Genomic DNA, 17,795 nt, shown 5'->3' on the forward strand with positions numbered 1-17,795 from the left:
AATATTTTACCAATAAACAAGATCAATAAATGTGTTGGAGCGCACTTCCAAAACCATACTAAACATATATTAATATGATAAATAAAAATAAATTAGACCAAAATAAATTAAATCAAACATGTTGCAGTGCACTGTCACAACCTACTGAAAACTCCTTAACATATAGCCAACATTTTTGGTAAAACATATTCAACATATTCCACTCAGTTAAACGTTGAAGGCTGGCCAACCGTCATGGTCCAGAAGTAACAGGAAATACATATTGAACTACAATTTAAGACCAAATAAAAATGTTTAGGCCACCATGGCAAATGCTGGTAGGGCTGCTCATGTCATCTCTTAAAGATTTTTTGCAAGAAATACCAGCCTGTTTACATGGTCTGGTTTCAGAGATGAGCGCAGGCAGGTGACAATATTGCCACCTGTACTGAAGACCCTCTCTGAAGAGGAACTTGTGGCAGTGCTGCCACATATGACACAGGAAAAAAAGAAAAGACTCTGAAGAACCCTTTCTTTGCCATTATATTAAAATAGTGTTGCTACAAAAGTATAAATTAGGCTTACTAATAAGACAACTCAGATCTGAAGCTACACAGTAATCTGCTGCAGCAACAGTGCAATAAAAAAGACAACATTAATAGAATCAAACCCATTTTTTGTTGCATTTTATTAGAGTATAAAAAGAAATGCCTTTAAAATAGGATGCAAGCAACACTAGTTTCTGAACTGATAGACTATAATCAATTTAAACAGAACAGATCTTAATGTTTGCATTCTTATACCATTTTGTACAATAATTATCATGAATAAATTCAAACAAAGCAAAACTTACAGCAGATTAATAACGGTATCTAAATTGAGTTTTTATTATATCAAAAACCTGTTGAAATGCTGCTGTTATTTTTACTGTCCCACAAAAGCGCGTCGCAGCCTCCAGGAAAGCTTCTTTCATAACTTCGCCGTCTTCGAAAGACTTCATGTGTTTCGCAAGAACGTGACTGACACGATAAGATGCTCTGGTAGCAGCCTTGCTCTTGTTGTTGGGCCTGGTGAAAATGGACTGCTGTGCATTTAGCTGTGCTCTCAGGCCCCTCCCCTTTTGGAGCGTAGGGCAGAATTAGGAGGGAATTCCGTCTCGTAGCGTTTGTGCAGTTTTGAAATGCCGCTCCTAAATTACCCTTCTTCGATAAAGCCACGCTCGCATTGCAGATGAGACAGATGGACTTTGAATTGGAATAGATACAAAAATAATGATCCTCCCACTTGGAGTGAAAATTATATATTTTGGGCTTTTTTGCTTCTGCCATAATTGCGGTCTTGTGTGTGTGCGGACTGTCACTCCTGTTGACCATCCATGCTGTTGACACGGACAACGTCAGCGAACTAGTGCACTGCTCACCAGCCACGCCCGGACACATAGGGTGAGGCCGGCCAATCACAAAGCTTTGATGCGTTCAAGTGCATTATTCTGGCACGGGAACATTATGTTACAGGACATTAACGATAAAACAGAATATTGTTGTTCTATTTTTAGACACATCTCGCGATCGACTGGGAATCTCCCCGCGACCCTTCTTTTTAACTAGTTGCTGCTCTTGTTCTGACATCTTCGCTTGCGCTGAACACTCACAACACATGTCACTCCCACGTGGCCGAGTGGGCTTTTAGGGAGGGGCGAAAGCGCACCCAGCAAAATAATCGTATTTTGTCAATTATGCTGTTTTCCTAATCGTCGCAAGCCATAATCGTAATCGCGATTAAAATACGATTAATTGCACAGCCCTAATTGTAAGTACAACTTGTTAAAAAGATCAGTTCAATGCAACTAATGCCGTCTCAGTGTTATTGCATGATGTTCAAATTGGTTGGCCATGAATTTAGTGATGGATTGTAAACATTTAAAATGTAGCATTTAAGTGTTTCTAAGTTACAAGGTTGTTGTTTTAACAAATCAGACACTGATGGTGCAGCGCTGTACTGTACCTCTTTATATAGGCATTTTTTCCTTAACAAATAGTTTTTGCGCTGATCAGGGGGTATTTGGCTGAGGTTTTTTTCAAAGGGGGTACATGATTGAAAAAAGTTTGATAACCACTGCTATAGAGGATGAGAGCTTCTCAGTGAGCCAGTTAATGGCCCATTCCACTCTTTCTCTCAGATTGAGTGTTTCTTAGAGGTAGCTATAAATGGTACTAGACCTGAGCCGGCCTACATGAAAGACTTCACTAAATTAAGCTAACTCTTAACCACCTTGGTAAGAGATATTTTAGTTTTGAGAAAAAAAGATTTGCACACCTGCAATAGAAATAATTTCCATACCATATAGAAATGTATCATTGTGCTCTCTTGGACACAAAAACCAGTGCACATATGTCACTTCACTTAAACTGCAACAACATGTATTCAATACTAACTAGCTTTACAAGAAAATCCCACACCCACTACATTGTTTTGGCTGAGTAGTCCGACTTCTGTGTTGCAGTGTGCAAACTTTGTGAGGGGCTGGTCATTTTAGCTATTAAGAAAGAGGGTGTCAGTGTGATTCTAAAGTACATGTTTCAAACACAAGGCGTCGATTTAGTGCTGAATAAATTGTGTATCGCATTACTTTACTTGACACTTATGTTGTAGCTAAAGAAGAATTAAAAAAAACGTGAACAAAATTGAAATGTGTCAGGTCAGGATGCAAAATATATATGTTTGTAATAACTGTCCTACACAACCATTGATTGATATACAGAGGTCTGTGAAACAGGTTGTTGTGACTTAGCTGTGTGGTAGCCTACTACTTAATAAAATGTTATCAGAATGCAATATTTGTCTATTTCATATAAATGACACGTGTATTCGGGTACAGAATAACATTACAGTTGTGAAAGCTGAATGGTGGGGGTAGGGGTGCATACCGGATCCTGGTATTACCGAAATACCGGTTACTGTCGGCTACGGTATACCGTTCCGAAATCGGATCTGGTTTTCGATACTTTTCCGGTTTTTTTTTCAATAAAGTTAGGCGTAATATCCTTAAACTCGCACCCAAACCGCCAGCCAATCAGATCGCGCGTCTTGCAACGGCTTCGGTGATTGGCTTGATTGCCAAGCAACGCCCTCACCTTCCTCCCGAATGTCTGAGCCTTTCGGTTAGCTTTCTTTTTTTCATTAGCTCGATGCCTTCACGAAAATCTAAAGTGTGGCTGCATATGACTGCCAGTTTGAATGGTGGGGTCTGTAACCACTGCAAGAAGTTTATTTCTGGGAAAGGCGGCAACACATCCAACCTCTCAAAACATTTGCTACTGTCACATAAAATCAGAGTACAGGAATGTACAGTCTTCAAGCCCGTGTTGTCAAACGTGTTTTTCATTGTTTGTTCAGTACTAAAAGGTCGAAGTCCCACAATTAATTTTAATATTCATTTGACATGTTAACTATATCATAAAGCGCTTCATGGGAGTAATTGCGGGATGATTCAATGTTTCCCCTATGCAACATGAAAGTATCACGATATTTATCGGTCAGGTATCGTTCAGTGGTATCGGTTATCGGTATCGTAAAAAAGTCAACGATATGCATCCCTAGGTGGGGGTGTACAGAAAGGGAAACATTTTACTCAGGCACGGTCAAATCATTTGTACCTTTATATGAAGACGCCCTTAGAGAAATTAAGTCTGACACACCTGCTATAAAGGCATTGCAACAGGTCCAGCTGGTCCCAGAGACATGATGGCTTTGTTTTCACAGTAACAGGTTTTCTTGATTAGTTTCTTTGTGATTTTGTCTTTGGCTTGGTTATACATTGAAGACATTTTTGTTATTCATCAGTCATATACCTCAATGCTCCTTTTCTGTTTCTTTCGATCAAGGAAAACCTTAGGCAGACAATTTAATTTACAGTAGTGCATGTACCCACACTCTATCCTGGGAGATGTTCTAACAGGTGGCCACTAAGCAGCTCCTAAGAGCAATTAGAGGTTAATTGCCTTTTTCAAGGACATCTCAACTGAAGGGAAACGCTGGTCTCAGTCTCTCTTTCTAGACTCTTTTGCGGCATCATCATCCTTTTTTTCTAGATTGGTCAAAAATGTTTGACAAATACATTAAAGAGACTGTTTCTGGTGTTTTGTTTTTAGTACTCCTATGTGATCCACAAATTAGCAACTGTAGGTGTCAGTGGTCTATTTGATGTCTCTCTACCCCTCTTAGTGTTAGTTTAAACATTATCTAATCTCAACTCTCTGGTTCCTGGCAGAGCCATGCTGCTCGCTGGCTCTGGGTCTGGCCAAGTGGGCACTTGATGATGTGAAAATAGAAATAATAAAGACTTTGCAGCCGCTGTGTTGGTCTTGGAAACTGATTTTGAATAAACGGGGATGTATTTGTATCTGCTAGACACACTGATACACTGTCAGTGGTGGCAAAGTTATGAGCTTGATAAAACAATATTGTTTTTGGTCCAAAATGTCTGTCCAACTGTGGAATTTATGTTTTTATAATCTTTCTTTTGGGGAATTCAGGTTCAAGATATAACGACCGCTGTTTTCCGGTGGCTGTTACTTCCTCTTTAGGATCATGCTGTCTGTGCTCACTCCTGGCATCTCGACTGGTGTCATGTCTGTGTGCACGTGAAGCAGCTGTGGTGATGTCATGGTTAAAGAGATGGGCGATCTGAAGACGAGTGAGTTCATGTGCTCCATCTGGGTTTTATTCACCTAAGAGGAAACAGAATATGAAAGGTTGCCCCACTCCTGGCATCACTCATCCTCATGGGAACAGACTGATCTTAATTACTTTGGACTCTTCTTTATCTCTTTTTCACATGGACTGATTGTCCGTCTTCATCGTCACCTATAGTGAGAATCATTTCATTTCATTTCATTTTTATTTGTCCCGCTCATGGTACGCAAAACCAAATGTAGAATAATTGCCACAAAACATGACTCTACCATTGAGCGAAAAGGAGCAGGGAGAAGAATACAATCTTATGTGACCTGCCCCTTTCTAAAAAAAACAAATTAATACAAATAGATGGTCTGCCCTTCATAATAATAATTTCTCTTTTTTTTCACAGCCAAACATAACAGTATCTTAGGATACTAAGAGAAACACACCAAAAAAAATACTTATTTCCCACTTGACGGTTAACGGAAAGAAACAAAACATCATATGTATAAGGAAAAGAAAAGTGCAACACCCTCATCTGAGTCCTACTGGAGAAGAAGGTGGAAAGCGACGCATGATGATAATAATAATGATAACAACAATAACAATGGCAATGGGACCCGCAAATACAGAGGAGACATCACATCAAAGACATGAAGGACCAGAGTACATAGACTTATTCACATTCTGCTTCATATAGTCCCATCTTTCTTCATTTATACAACTTCTTTAACTGAAAAATACAAATACAATTCTTTAGATCCTTGTGTTGAGAATTCCACAATTGTACACCAACTACCGAAATACACATTTGTTTAAGAGTAGTCCTTGCATATGGATGCTTACAATTTAATTTCCTTCTGTGGTCTTCCTTGTCTGATCCAAAAACAAACAACTGTTGTAAACATGCTGGTAACATTCTGCTTGTTGCCCTGTGCATTACTGATAATGTCTGCAGCTCAGCTGTCTTTGAGTTTCAAGAGTCCTGACTTAAAAAACAGTCTGTTGGTGTGTTCTCTTGAGTCAGCTTCATGAATTATTCTTACTGCCCTTTTCTGTAATATTGACAATGGCTTTATGTTGCTCATATACGTGTTGCCCCACACTTCTATACAATAAATGAAAAATGGCAAAATGAGTGAACAGTACAACATCCTCAATGCCTTGTAATCTAGCAAACACTTTGCCTTGTTTAGAACAGAAATATTCCTAGACACTTTGGTTTTAACATGTGCTATGTGTGATTTCCATGTCAGGTTTTCATCCAGCGTCACACCTAAGAATCGAAATTCAGAAACCCTTTCAATAAAAACTCCATCAATGGACAGTGAAATGTTTTCATCTTTTTTTCTATTAGCAAAAACCATAAACTTCGTTTTATTCAAATTTAGGGTTAACTTATTTTCATCAAACCATCTTTTAAGTTTGACCATTTCATGTCCAATACACTTTGCTAAAATGTTGAAGTCATCTCCTGAACAAAATAAATTTGTGTCGTCTGCAAACAACACGAATTGCAATAATGTTGACGTTTCACATATGTCATTGATGTACAAAATAAAAAGTTTAGGCCCTAAAACCGAGCCCTGCGGTACACCACATTCGATGTTCATACACTCCGATGTACTACCAGCAAATTCTACATATTGTTGTCTGTTATCTAAATAACTTTTTAACCAATCTAGAACTACTCCTCTCACTCCGTATCTATGTAATTTAGAAATTAATAGGTAATGGTCTATGGTGTCAAATGCCTTTTTTAAGTCAATAAATACACCTATTGTGTATTTCTTTCTTTCTATAGCTGTTGTAATTTCTTCTGTTATTTTCATTAAAGCTAAAGCTGTCGATCGATTTTTCCTAAATCCATACTGACTCTCACTCAATAACTCATTTTTTTCAATAAAATTATCAAATTTTTGGACAAACAATTTCTCAAGGACCTTTGAAAATTGTGAAAGCAAGGACACTGGTCTGTAGTTGGTAAATTGGCTTTTGTCCCCTGTTTTAAAAAGTGGGATAACTTTAGCTATTTTCATGCTATCTGGGAAAATACCTGTCTGAAATGAAAGATTAAAGATGTAGCTTAGCGGTTTAATTATGCAGTCAATAGTCGTTTTCACTATTGTCATGACGATCCCATCACTATCTGTCGAAGTCTTATTTTTGCATTTGTCTACAATGGATCTAATTTCAATTTCGTTTATCTCTCCCAGAAACATTGACTGCAACACTTTACTTCCCCCAATTCCGCCATCCTCTTTTTGCCCATCGTGTTGTTTTGGAATAGTCTTTGCGAGATTAGGTCCGACATTTACAAAAAAGAGTTGAATTCATGTACCACTTCATTCATGTTTTTTACAACCTTATTTTTGTCATCAATGAAGTGACTGGGCAGGCCAGTGGATACACATTTATTTCCAATAACATTATTTAAGATTTTCCATGTGCCCTTGATATCATTTTTCTTTTCTTTTAACATATTATTATAATATTCTCTTTTTGCTTGTCTCATTATAACTGTCAACTTGTTTTTATATGCCTTGTATTGCTTTTCAATTGCCTTCGTCCTAAATGTTATGAAGTCTTTATAAAGGTTATTTTTCTTCTTGCAAGCATTTTGTAAGCCCTTGGTTATCCAAGGCTTTTGATGATAAGTACCTTTATATGTACGGAGTACAGTGGGACAATGTTTGTCATACAGTGATATGTAGATTGTTAGGAAGGACTCAAATGCAGCATTTACATCTTCTACATAAACCCCTCTCCACTCTTCCTTTAAGAGGTCACTCCTAAATGTGTCTTTTGCTTCAGCAGTCTTTACCCTGACATATCTACTGCGAGTCTCTTCCTTCTTTTTCTTTAATTGCCAATCATATGCTACAAATACAGGTAAATGGTCGCTTATGTCATTTATTATTAGCCCACTCTTAGCACTGTTTTCCATGACATTTGTAAAGATATTGTCGATCAATGTTGCACAAGTTGATGTTACTCTACTGGGCTTAGTGATTAGGGGATAAAGCCCCCTGCTGTACAAAGCATCCAGGAAATCAGAAGTTGTTTTGTGTTTAGATACATTTAGAAGGTCGATGTTAAAATCCCCACAAATAATACATGTTTTATTTTCATTTAGGCCATCCATTAATACTCCTAAACTATCTTTAAAAAACTCTACATTTGATCCTGGTGCTCTATATGCACAAGTCACAACAACATTTCTCTTCCTTTCCATTTCAATTTCTATAGTTATGCATTCCATTAAATCATCAGTCACAATTGACATTTTTTCAACCAGTGTGCATTTTAGGACGCTGTCCACATAAAGAGCCACACCCCCTCCTCTCTTATTGGTTCTGTTGATATGGTGTAGCACGTAACCCTACATTTGGAAATCAGTGACTTCGTCTTTATTTAGCCAAGTCTCCGCTATGGCAATTACTTTGAATTTACTTTAAATGTATGTAGGTATTCAGTGATCTTATTATAGTTTGCATACAGACTCCTGCAGTTGAAATGTATTAAAGAAAATGTATTTTCAAGTCCAACATTGTCATTAAATTGATCATCGGTATAATATTTACACGAGTCACTTATATGATTAAACACATGATTCTCTGAATCGACATCATAATCAAAATTGTACATGTTATACTCTGTGTTGTCAAATCTGGAAAAGATTCCGAGTGGCTCAGTCATTTATGTGTTGTTTTTGTTTTCCATGTACGTCTGCAAGGAGTTAACTCCCTCCCCACATACCTGTTCATTCCTTTGCTCTTTCATGCCGATCAAGCGAGTCAATTAATGTCTTTACGTCCGACATCAGCTCACATCCTGGGGTTCTCCGGTTCCTGGAGCGGTGTGTCTGCCATCCTGAAGCCTGAAGAGTAGACTCCAAGTCCGGTTCTCCTGCTGGACTCTCCATGTTGACACCATACTCCAGTAGACCCTGTGCCGCATCTTGTGGGTTGTTAAATAATACAAGTGGCCATGAAATAAGCATGAGCTAAAATGTGTGCCATATCTTTTGGCCCCCTCTGGGTGATACTTCCTGTAGTGCATAGTAAAGAATAATGTATAACACACAGTGCTGATTATGTCTTCCATGTGGCATAATATTTGGAGTGCATGCTGTCCTCATTCTGCCAGTCATGGCATCATCCTCTGTGAAGTGAACAGTTAAGTGACTGAAGATTATTTAGCTCTAACTTTAGCTCTGTCCAGGAGCCACTGAATCGAATTGATTTGGGGTGAAAAGCTGCATTTATTTATTTATTTATTTTATTTATTTTTTTATATGTGAATCTAGATGGCTGCATCCTTTAAAAAAAAAAAAAACAGGCTTGAGTTTTTTTTACAGCAGTAGTTGAGTGAGATGAGTGTCATTCTTTAGATTTTTATGAGCCCCTGGTTTTCTTAAAAAATCAAAACCTCATTTGTTTTCTCAACAATTTAAGGTTATCAATCCACAGTCCACCTCACTTTCGACCTCAGCTGCACTCTGGGAATGTAAAAGGGCTTTGTACCCCAGAAATGGTGCCAGTTGGCATCTCCTGCCACTTTTGCTAGTTTATTCAATAAGGGGATAGTGTTTGCAAAGTGCCTATCAATGGCAGAGTACTTAAAGAACCCACAGGGGTATAAGGATTTCCATTCCAAACTAGGCCATTTGTTTGTGGTTGTGTGTGTTGTAAATGCGTGATGTGCTGTCTATCTCTGCACACAGGCTGTCTGTCTCTGCTGTGTAGGTTTGATGATGATGTACGCATGTGAGAGACACAGGGCTGTCTTTGTCTGTGCACTGCTTAAGCTGCTTTGTGCCTGAGTGCTCCACGTGCACAGGGACCTTTGTCATCCTTTGGAACAAGCAACCCCCTTGTGTCTGCATCGCTGTTTGCTGACCATCGGAAAATACACAATAAAACGGTTTCAGGCGGCACCCTGCTCACGCCGGGCATCTGTAAATACTCTTCATATTTGAGAGAGGTCTGGAAAAGGCTCGGGCCATGGACCCACGTCGATGCCTTTTCAAAATGCCAGAGCTAAGCTCTGCTGCAGCGATGAATGACCCCTCGACACACAGACAGTGCCAGGCAGATGCTCTGTTGTCCGAACAGAGAACAATATGTGAATAGGGTACAGTGACCAGCAACATTAAACTGCTGAATAATACAAGTGTCTGAATGTGACACAATGTGTCCATTCAATCAGTCTCATTACATGCTGTTAACAAATCCACAGTCACAGCATGTTTGTACGCTGACTCTATTAACCTTCCCATTTCAGTGTCAAGCGTGCTCTGGTTATTCTACTGAGAAGTTTTATCTTCCAAACATTTCCTGTTAACTGTCCCACTTACAAAACGTTTGCAGTCTTAATGGATGTTTATGTTAAATGTATTAATGTCAATGCTTTTTCCCTCAAAAGTGTGTATCTGATGTGATCATTCACATTGTTTTGTGACACAATAAACACTTTTTTTACCATATTTTTTTATGCTTTTTTTGGCAATATTTCCTTTTTAAATTAACCTTGTATTACTAATGTAGTTTATTTGTATTCAAATACTTTTTTTTATAGTTTAGTGAGGAAGTTATTTCACTTTTAAAGATATATCTTTATAGTTTAATAGTTTGAATTTTGATGAAGCCTTTATGACTAAACGGAAATGGGGAAATCATTTATAACCTTTTAGCACGTTTCATACTTATTATGCATTATACAATGATTATAAGTTACTACTTTAAGTGCTAATTTGGTGTTCTAGAGAGAAATCAAATCAGGTATCTTCACCTTATAAGTCATTATAAAACGTCTTATAATGTGTTATGATTATTGTTCTAAACATTATAAATGTTGTCCTAATCACTATACTTATACAGTGCTACAGCATAAGCAGATCATAAGGTTTATACCTAAGTGTATAATGCATTATAGACATGGGGCTCATAGGAAGTGTCCCCCCTTTAAACTTTACATTAACAGTTTTGATCAAGTGGTTCTGTAACTGCTTTGTGAATGTACAGTAAATGTGGATTCACGTTGGTCCTGGGCACTGTTTCAATATGTACTTGTGTTGTGTTGCAGGTGCACAAGCAGCCAAGAAGTCGGGTATCCCAGCTCCTAGAGAAATCCCTTCTTCCATAACAAGAGACCGCATCTCTCTGAGGGACCAGCTCAGGAGCAATGCCACTAAAAAGATGGTTTCCAGTGCCAGCACTTCCAGCCTCTCCACTCTGGCAAAGCCCACACGTAGTTCAACCACAAAGTCCCGTGGAGATGCCGAGAGCCAGGAAAGGGGCCTACTGGAGACCCAGGTGAAAGAGCTGCTGGCTGAGGCCAAGGCCAAAGAGTTAGAGATCAGCAATCTCAGGATAGAGTTGCACCGCTGCAAAAGTAAAGCCTCCAGCGCTCCCTCTTCACCATCAACCAATTGTGTCTCGTGGGAAGAGCCTGATGCAAATGGAGAGCAGGGACAGATGTCAGAGGCCATCGTGCTGGTTGGGGAGCTGAGGGAGAAGAACGGGAAGTTTCAGAGAGAGCTGGCAACACTTAGGGAGGAGAACCAGACACTGAAAGAGAAGCTGCTTTTCTTGGAGGCCTCTCCTCTCTCTAGTACAAACACAAGCTCCCTGTCCAAGCCTCTGGTGAATGGCCTCCCCTCAGATTCCTTAAATCCACAACAGGACAGTCGCTCTTCTCCTGCCAGCCCTCTGAAGTCCTCCGTCTCCTCCGGTTCTGACATCACCAAGGACTCACCATCACCCGACTCCTCAGAGTTTGAGAAGATCCCCTCACGGTCAGAGTCAGAGAGTAGCGGAGTCAGCGGAGGGCAGGATGTGCAGAGGTTGACAGAACAGATCCACAAGATGGAGGAGAGCCACCACAGCACAGCGGAGGAGCTGCAGGCCACTCTGCAGGAGCTGGCCGACCAGCAGCAAGTGGTGCAGGAGCTGACGGCTGAGAACGAGCGCCTGGCCGAGGAGAAGCGCCTCCTGCAGACCTCCCTCCAACAGCAGAGGGAGCGCGTGGAGGTGCTGGTCCAGAAGAAGGAGGCGCTCGCTGGCCGCCTCCAGGAGCAGGTCGAAGCCCAGGTCCAGAGGGAGGAGGAGCTGGGCAGCCAGGGGCCCCGGCTGGCCGAGCTGGAGCAGAGGTACAGTGAGCTGGTGGAGAGCTCGAGCTTTGAACGAGAGAAGCTGGTGGACATCCAGCAACAGCTTACAGGCAGCCTGCGGGCTCTGGAGGAGGAGCACCAGGAGGCCCAGGGCCAGGTGCGCCTCGTCAGAGAGGAGATGGATAAGCTGCAGGCCCAGCTGGACAGAGAGCGGGAGGCTGGAGCTCAGGCAGCACTGGCTGCAGAGGAGCAGTGGGCCACAGCAGACTGTCTCAGACTGGAGAACAGTAGGCTGAAAGCACAGGTGGACATTGAAAGGCAGAAGGTGGGTGAGCTGAAGGCCCTGCAGAGTGCCGGTGACAGCAGTGAGGTGCAGAACTTGCTGAAAACAGCTCACGCCGAGAGAGACAGGCTGGAGGTGGAGCTGACGGAGCTGAGGCAGGAGCTGCTGGAAGCCCAAGCCGTCACTGAGCATGTGCGAGCCACAATGTGCAAGGTAGGAGGGGTACAAGCTTATTTTATTATTACTTATTTATAGTATAAGATTACTTTACCTTTGTTGTATATTTACATGTTTCCTACGCATAATTTGATTTGTATTAAAATGCCATTGTTTTCGTGGCATTGAAAAATCTGTTAGAAAAAGAAAAACATGAAATGCCTGTTGCAATAGCATCAAGCAGATATGTATATTGAACAAATTCCAATAAAATGTGTCTTTCATTTAGCTCCAAGTGGCATTCAAAAGTCTTAAATTGAATTTGCCTTAACTTTCAAGAACAGAGCCTTAGTTTAAGGGATTGGTAATGAGTGTATGTGCGTGTTTGAGCTGAGGAGAATCATAAAACACACTTCATGCAAGTGAGAGAGAAAATATAAATAAATACACCCACTCCACTGTTCCAACATTCTGGTCAAAATAGTGCCTTAATTCACTGAACTCGATGTAAAAATGTGCCGGAGACACATGTCCCTGACACATGGAGCAGCTGGGGATCTCCAAAAGACGATCAAAGATCTTCCTGGGATTATTGAAAAGCATTTTTTCTGTATATGGCCATCCTTAATAAGTATTTATCTCCCAATATGACATTTTCTTTATTTGAATACGATATTTGGAGACAAATGTTGTGAGCAAAGATTCCGATCAGTCTATTTAAAACTTGACATCTCTTCATTGGTTGGAGAATGTCACTGCCCAGTACAAACTATTTACACTTGGCTGCTTCTATTGTTGTGTGTGTATACACCGTGACTTTAATTATATGTGACTCACTGTTGAAACGTTTTGTTATGTCAGTTAGAGCTCTTTGTCTTGAGTTTGACAAAATTGTCAGGAGGTCCCTAAAGAACAATCTCTTCATCCACATTTACTGTATAATTCAAAAGAAGCAGAGAGACAGGTTCACATGATTTTGTTCATATTTTTTACATAAAATACAATCCATGTCAGGAATAGATGTAAAAGAGACCAACATGTTGTATCATTAGTCTAGTAATGGCAAATAATTTAAATAAAATGTTACTTAAACCAGGCGACTATAACATATGTAATCATTCTTGGCTCTGTCACCACCTATTGAAAGTGAACTTGACCACACTTCTTTTCCAAAAGGGTTCAAACCTGACCATTAAACTGGCTTTACAGCTGTTATTGGGGCCTTTTCTTCACCATCACAGCACATTAACTCATGTCCCCTCAAATAGTTTTCGTATGATTCTCTGTCATCACTTTGGTTTTCCCCTCAAACACCACCAACACCACAAAGGCTGACGCTGTGTGGGTTTGAAGTCATGTTCGTGGTTGTTGACTCCAAATTGAGGCGTGTCCTCGTCATTTGAGTGATGTCGTCATTGTTGGATTGTGATCGTGGTGCCAGTAAGGTGGTCCACTAGTATGTGACCCTGTGAGTCACGCTCCTGTTCTGGCCCACATGGGTGATGCCATTCCATAACTACACATCCTAATCCATCAGAACCACATGGTGTCCTTCAGAACTACATCACTTACTTCTTTTTAGTATACCCTGCTCACAGAGATCTGCTCTACAGTGTCACTTCTCAGTATGACAGCAATCCACATGGTACACTGACTTCAGCTTCAGTGTAATTGGAAGTTAATGCAATAAACATGTTGAGGCAGTCACATCCAATAAAGACAGCACAGCAACGTTTTAGTTCAATGAGTCACAGTCCCCACTCATGTCAGTATTTACTCTGTGGCCAAATAGTCATTGTCAGACAAAGTTAAGCTAGCACAGTGCTTAACTTTGTGGAGTGTGTAGGAGAGAAACTCCCCCTGGTGTGAACTTTGGGATTTTAGCCTTGGCAAACCATTGCAAAAAAAAGCCTATACAACAAGGGAATACTCCAAAAAGCATATACGGACCTCTTTAAGTAAGCTGTGGAATCTAGGGGGAAAACAATCTATTGCTTGACCACCAAGAGTTGTCTGTGTATTATGTGTAGCAGTAACATCATGATGATGCAATGGAATAATACCATAACATGTTTCAAGTCTTAAATCATCTCCCTCAAAGAAATTATAGGACAGATTTTATATATCTCATCTTTGAAATCCTTCAAGAACAACTGGAACACTTCCCCACATGATTTCTGGAAGATCTCATAAATGATTTGCCCTTACTGAGCCTGGAGTGCTGTTGAGTGCTTTGATGTAATTAGTGCAGTGACAGCCAGCAATTACTCTCACATGAAACACTGCCACTTTGTTTTAACTATATCTGAACTAACTCATAATAATCTCACAAATGCACACACACACACACAGGTGGAGGCCAAATGCCAGCAGGTTCAGGAGCGGGCCGAGAGGAGGGAGCAGGATCTGGGCAGCCGGGTGACTTCCCTGGAGGAGGTCGGGGTCCACGCTGAGAACCAGGTGAAGGAGCTGAAGGAGACCATCTTTGAGCTGGAGGACCAGGTGGAGCAGCAGAGGGCCGTCAACTGCCACACCAAGCAAGCCGTCCTGGACATGGAGAGTATGTTACTCTCACTGGATGTTTTTTGTTCCATTTTGTCTGTCCTCTTTTGTACAAAGGGAATTCATAAAAGATTAGAAATATTTCTAAAACCACCATAAAGTGAAATCAGTAACTTGATGAAGGTAGGATATATTAGAATCAAAATACTTGTATTTATCCTGGGGGAAATAGATTTTTGTGACAGTTTTGACCTTTTAGGATAGAATAAAATAAAATATAAATAATGTTTTTAAAGGAATACAAAATTATTTACGTACACATCAGAAGTTAAAGTAAGAATATGCAATACAATTATATCAATATATTTATATAAAAATAAGTGGATTCAGTTAAATGGCCGATGCAAATATGTATATTAAAATATGAAGTTAACAATAAAAGATTTGCAGAGTTTACAACTAAATATGATATGTTTATCACAATATATACAGTGGTGTATTAGTATTTAAAATATATCAATGCTGAATTGCACAGTTTAAAATGGCTTGGCTTTTGTATCAGAGGGCATTATTTTAAATGACTGCAGTTCTGCCTAAAGTTCACAGTACGTAAGACATGTGGTTCTCAAAAAAACGTGTATCTATCATTGCAGATCTTGTCAAAAAGATGGAGGAGCAGAAAGTAGAAGCAGACCGCCATATGAAAGTCTTGAGTAGACAGGTGAAGGTAAGAAAGCTTTATTATGTAGCTCCTTTCATAACATCTGTGGTGACATGATTTGTTTTTGAACATCTGAAATCAATGAGTGTTGCAGACTTAAGTCACATGATAGGTGTTTCAAATAGAATATAGAAGAAAGTTCCAAAAGTTAAAACAAGAAATGTCCTAACACAGTTTTGACTTTGGAAATCAGATGTATCTTTGACAGACTTCTCTAACACATCTACCTTTCTGTCTTCTTCTCTCTCTCTCTGAACCTTCAACCATGTTGTAAAAGTATAAATACTCAAGAAATAAAATGCTCTACTTCGGCCAGGTTGTCTGAGCTTAGAGATATCTATACCATGACACAGAAGCAGTGCATTTACAGTTACCATGTTGTAGTGAAGTTCTGAGTGATTGGAACCAAAGATATAAACATACCGACACCAGAGATTGGTTTCAGTGATGCATTGAAAGTTGGTCTGGAAGTGTTGATGCCTCTCTGGGTAGATTATCACTTTAAGGCCTAGTGCCAGGATTTTGCTGTGTTTTTGCCAAATGTATGACCTTGGAGTCATCTATCCGAGTGTTATTCCAGTAGCATCCAGATGGGCTGTTCAGACAGGCAGTTATCTATTTTCTTTGGTATTGATCCATTAACAACATTTCTGCTTTTTCTTGTTTTGATGAATTATGCATTTTGGAATGCACCAGATACCACTTTCCTTTTTCCATTTTGTACAATCCTTTCAGTTATCTTTAAAACTGCCTCTACCGTCCTGCCTAAATGTTAAATAATGGGCACCCAAGATTCAGTAGATGCTGAAGAAAAAGATATATATTTTATTTTAAATGGATCTTTTCCCAAAAACAAAACTACATGGTACTGATCTCTGCTTTTACAACATTGATTGTAGGCCTACATATTGTTTTTCTTTTCAGTGCCAAGGGCTCTCTACTATCTTTTAGCATTACATTACATTACATTGCATTTAGCTGACGCTTTAATCCAAAGCGACTTACAATAAGTGCGTTCGACCAACAAAATACAAACTTGAAGAAAACAGAATCATATAAGTACATCATGCTTTATAGAGCAAAAACATTTCAAGTGCTACTCAACTGGCTTTAGATAAGCCAGCCCTTTATTAGTATATAAGTGCTTTGTTAATAGTTCAATCGCTTGAAGTGGAGTCGAAAGAGATGAGTTTTCAGTCTGCGCCGGAAGGTGTGTAAGCTATCTGCTGTCCTGATGTCAATGGGGAGCTCATTCCACCATTTTGGAGCTAGGATAGCAAACCCACGTGTTTTTGCTGATGGGAACTTGGGTCCCCCTCGCAGTGAGGGTGCAGCGAGCCGTTTAGTTGATGCAGAGCGGAGTGCACGCGCTGGGGTGTACGGTTTAACCATGTCCTGGATGTAGGAAGGGCCAGATCCATTCGCAGCATGGTACGCAAGTACCATTGTCTTGAAGTGGATTCTAGCAGTTATCGGAAGCCAGTGAAGGCAGCGGAGGAGCGGCGTGGTGTGGGAGAATTTAGGAAGGTTGAAGACCAGGCGAGCAGCTGCATTCTGGATGAGCTGCAGAGGTCGGATGGCACATGCAGGTAGACCAGCCAGGAGGGAGTTGCAGTAGTCTAGGCGTGAGATGACGAGAGTCTGGACCAGAACCTGCGTCGCTTTCTGGGTCAGCTGAGGACGTATCTTCCTGATGTTGTAAAGCGTGTATCTGCAGCAACGGGTTGTAGCAGCGATGTTTGCAGTGAAGGACAGGTTGTTATCTAGGGTCACACCCAGATTCCTTGCAGTCTGAGTCGGGGAAACAACAGAGGTGCCGATGTTGATTGTCAGGTCAAGAGTGGGACAATCTTTTCCCGGGAGGAAGAGCAGCTCAGTCTTGTCAAGGTTGAGCTTGAGGTGATGATCAGACATCCACTGAGAGATGTCAGCTAGACAAGCAGAGATGCGTGCGACAACCTGGGTCTCTGAGCGGGGAAAGGACAGAATTAATTGGGTGTCGTCAGCGTAGCAGTGGTATGAAAAACCATGCGGGCTAATGACTGATCCGAGCGAGTTTGTGTACAGGGAGAAGAGGAGGGGACCAAGAACAGAGCCCTGAGGGACCCCTGTAGTTAATTGACAAGGGTCGGACTCGGACCCTCTCCAAGTAACCCTGTGCGGTCTTTCAGGTATGAGGTGAGGAGGGAAAGTGCAGAGCCTGAAACTCCAAGTGCTTGGAGAGTGCAAAGGAGGATCTGATGATTCACTGTGTCGAATGCAGCAGACAGGTCCAAAAGGATGATGACAGAGGAGAGGGAGGCTGCTTTAGCAGTGTGCAGTTCCTCAGTGACAGCAAGGAGAGCAGTTTCTGTGGAGTG

At 40.6% G+C, this 17,795-nt stretch overlaps 1 protein-coding gene across 11 annotated transcripts in view; it reads left to right on the top strand.

The window, feature by feature from the left end:
* specc1 (sperm antigen with calponin homology and coiled-coil domains 1) overlaps positions 1 to 17,795 on the top strand; it is a 111,294-nt gene that overhangs the window by 38,173 nt on the left and 55,326 nt on the right. For all 11 annotated transcript variants that reach the window (XR_004570683.1, XM_034232977.1, XM_034232987.1 and 8 more), the window contains 3 exons: positions 10,747 to 12,269; positions 14,565 to 14,772; positions 15,368 to 15,441. Coding sequence is in view for 10 of the 11 variants with exons in the window: in XM_034232977.1 (XP_034088868.1) it covers positions 10,747 to 12,269; positions 14,565 to 14,772; positions 15,368 to 15,441 (1,805 nt within the window). In the remaining variant the exon portion in view is untranslated. The remainder of the gene's footprint in view (positions 1 to 10,746; positions 12,270 to 14,564; positions 14,773 to 15,367; positions 15,442 to 17,795) is intronic.

The sequence above is a fragment of the Gymnodraco acuticeps genome, unplaced genomic scaffold (genome assembly GCF_902827175.1).
Source record: "Gymnodraco acuticeps unplaced genomic scaffold, fGymAcu1.1, whole genome shotgun sequence".
In the NCBI taxonomy this organism is placed as follows: Eukaryota; Metazoa; Chordata; class Actinopteri; order Perciformes; family Bathydraconidae; genus Gymnodraco; species Gymnodraco acuticeps.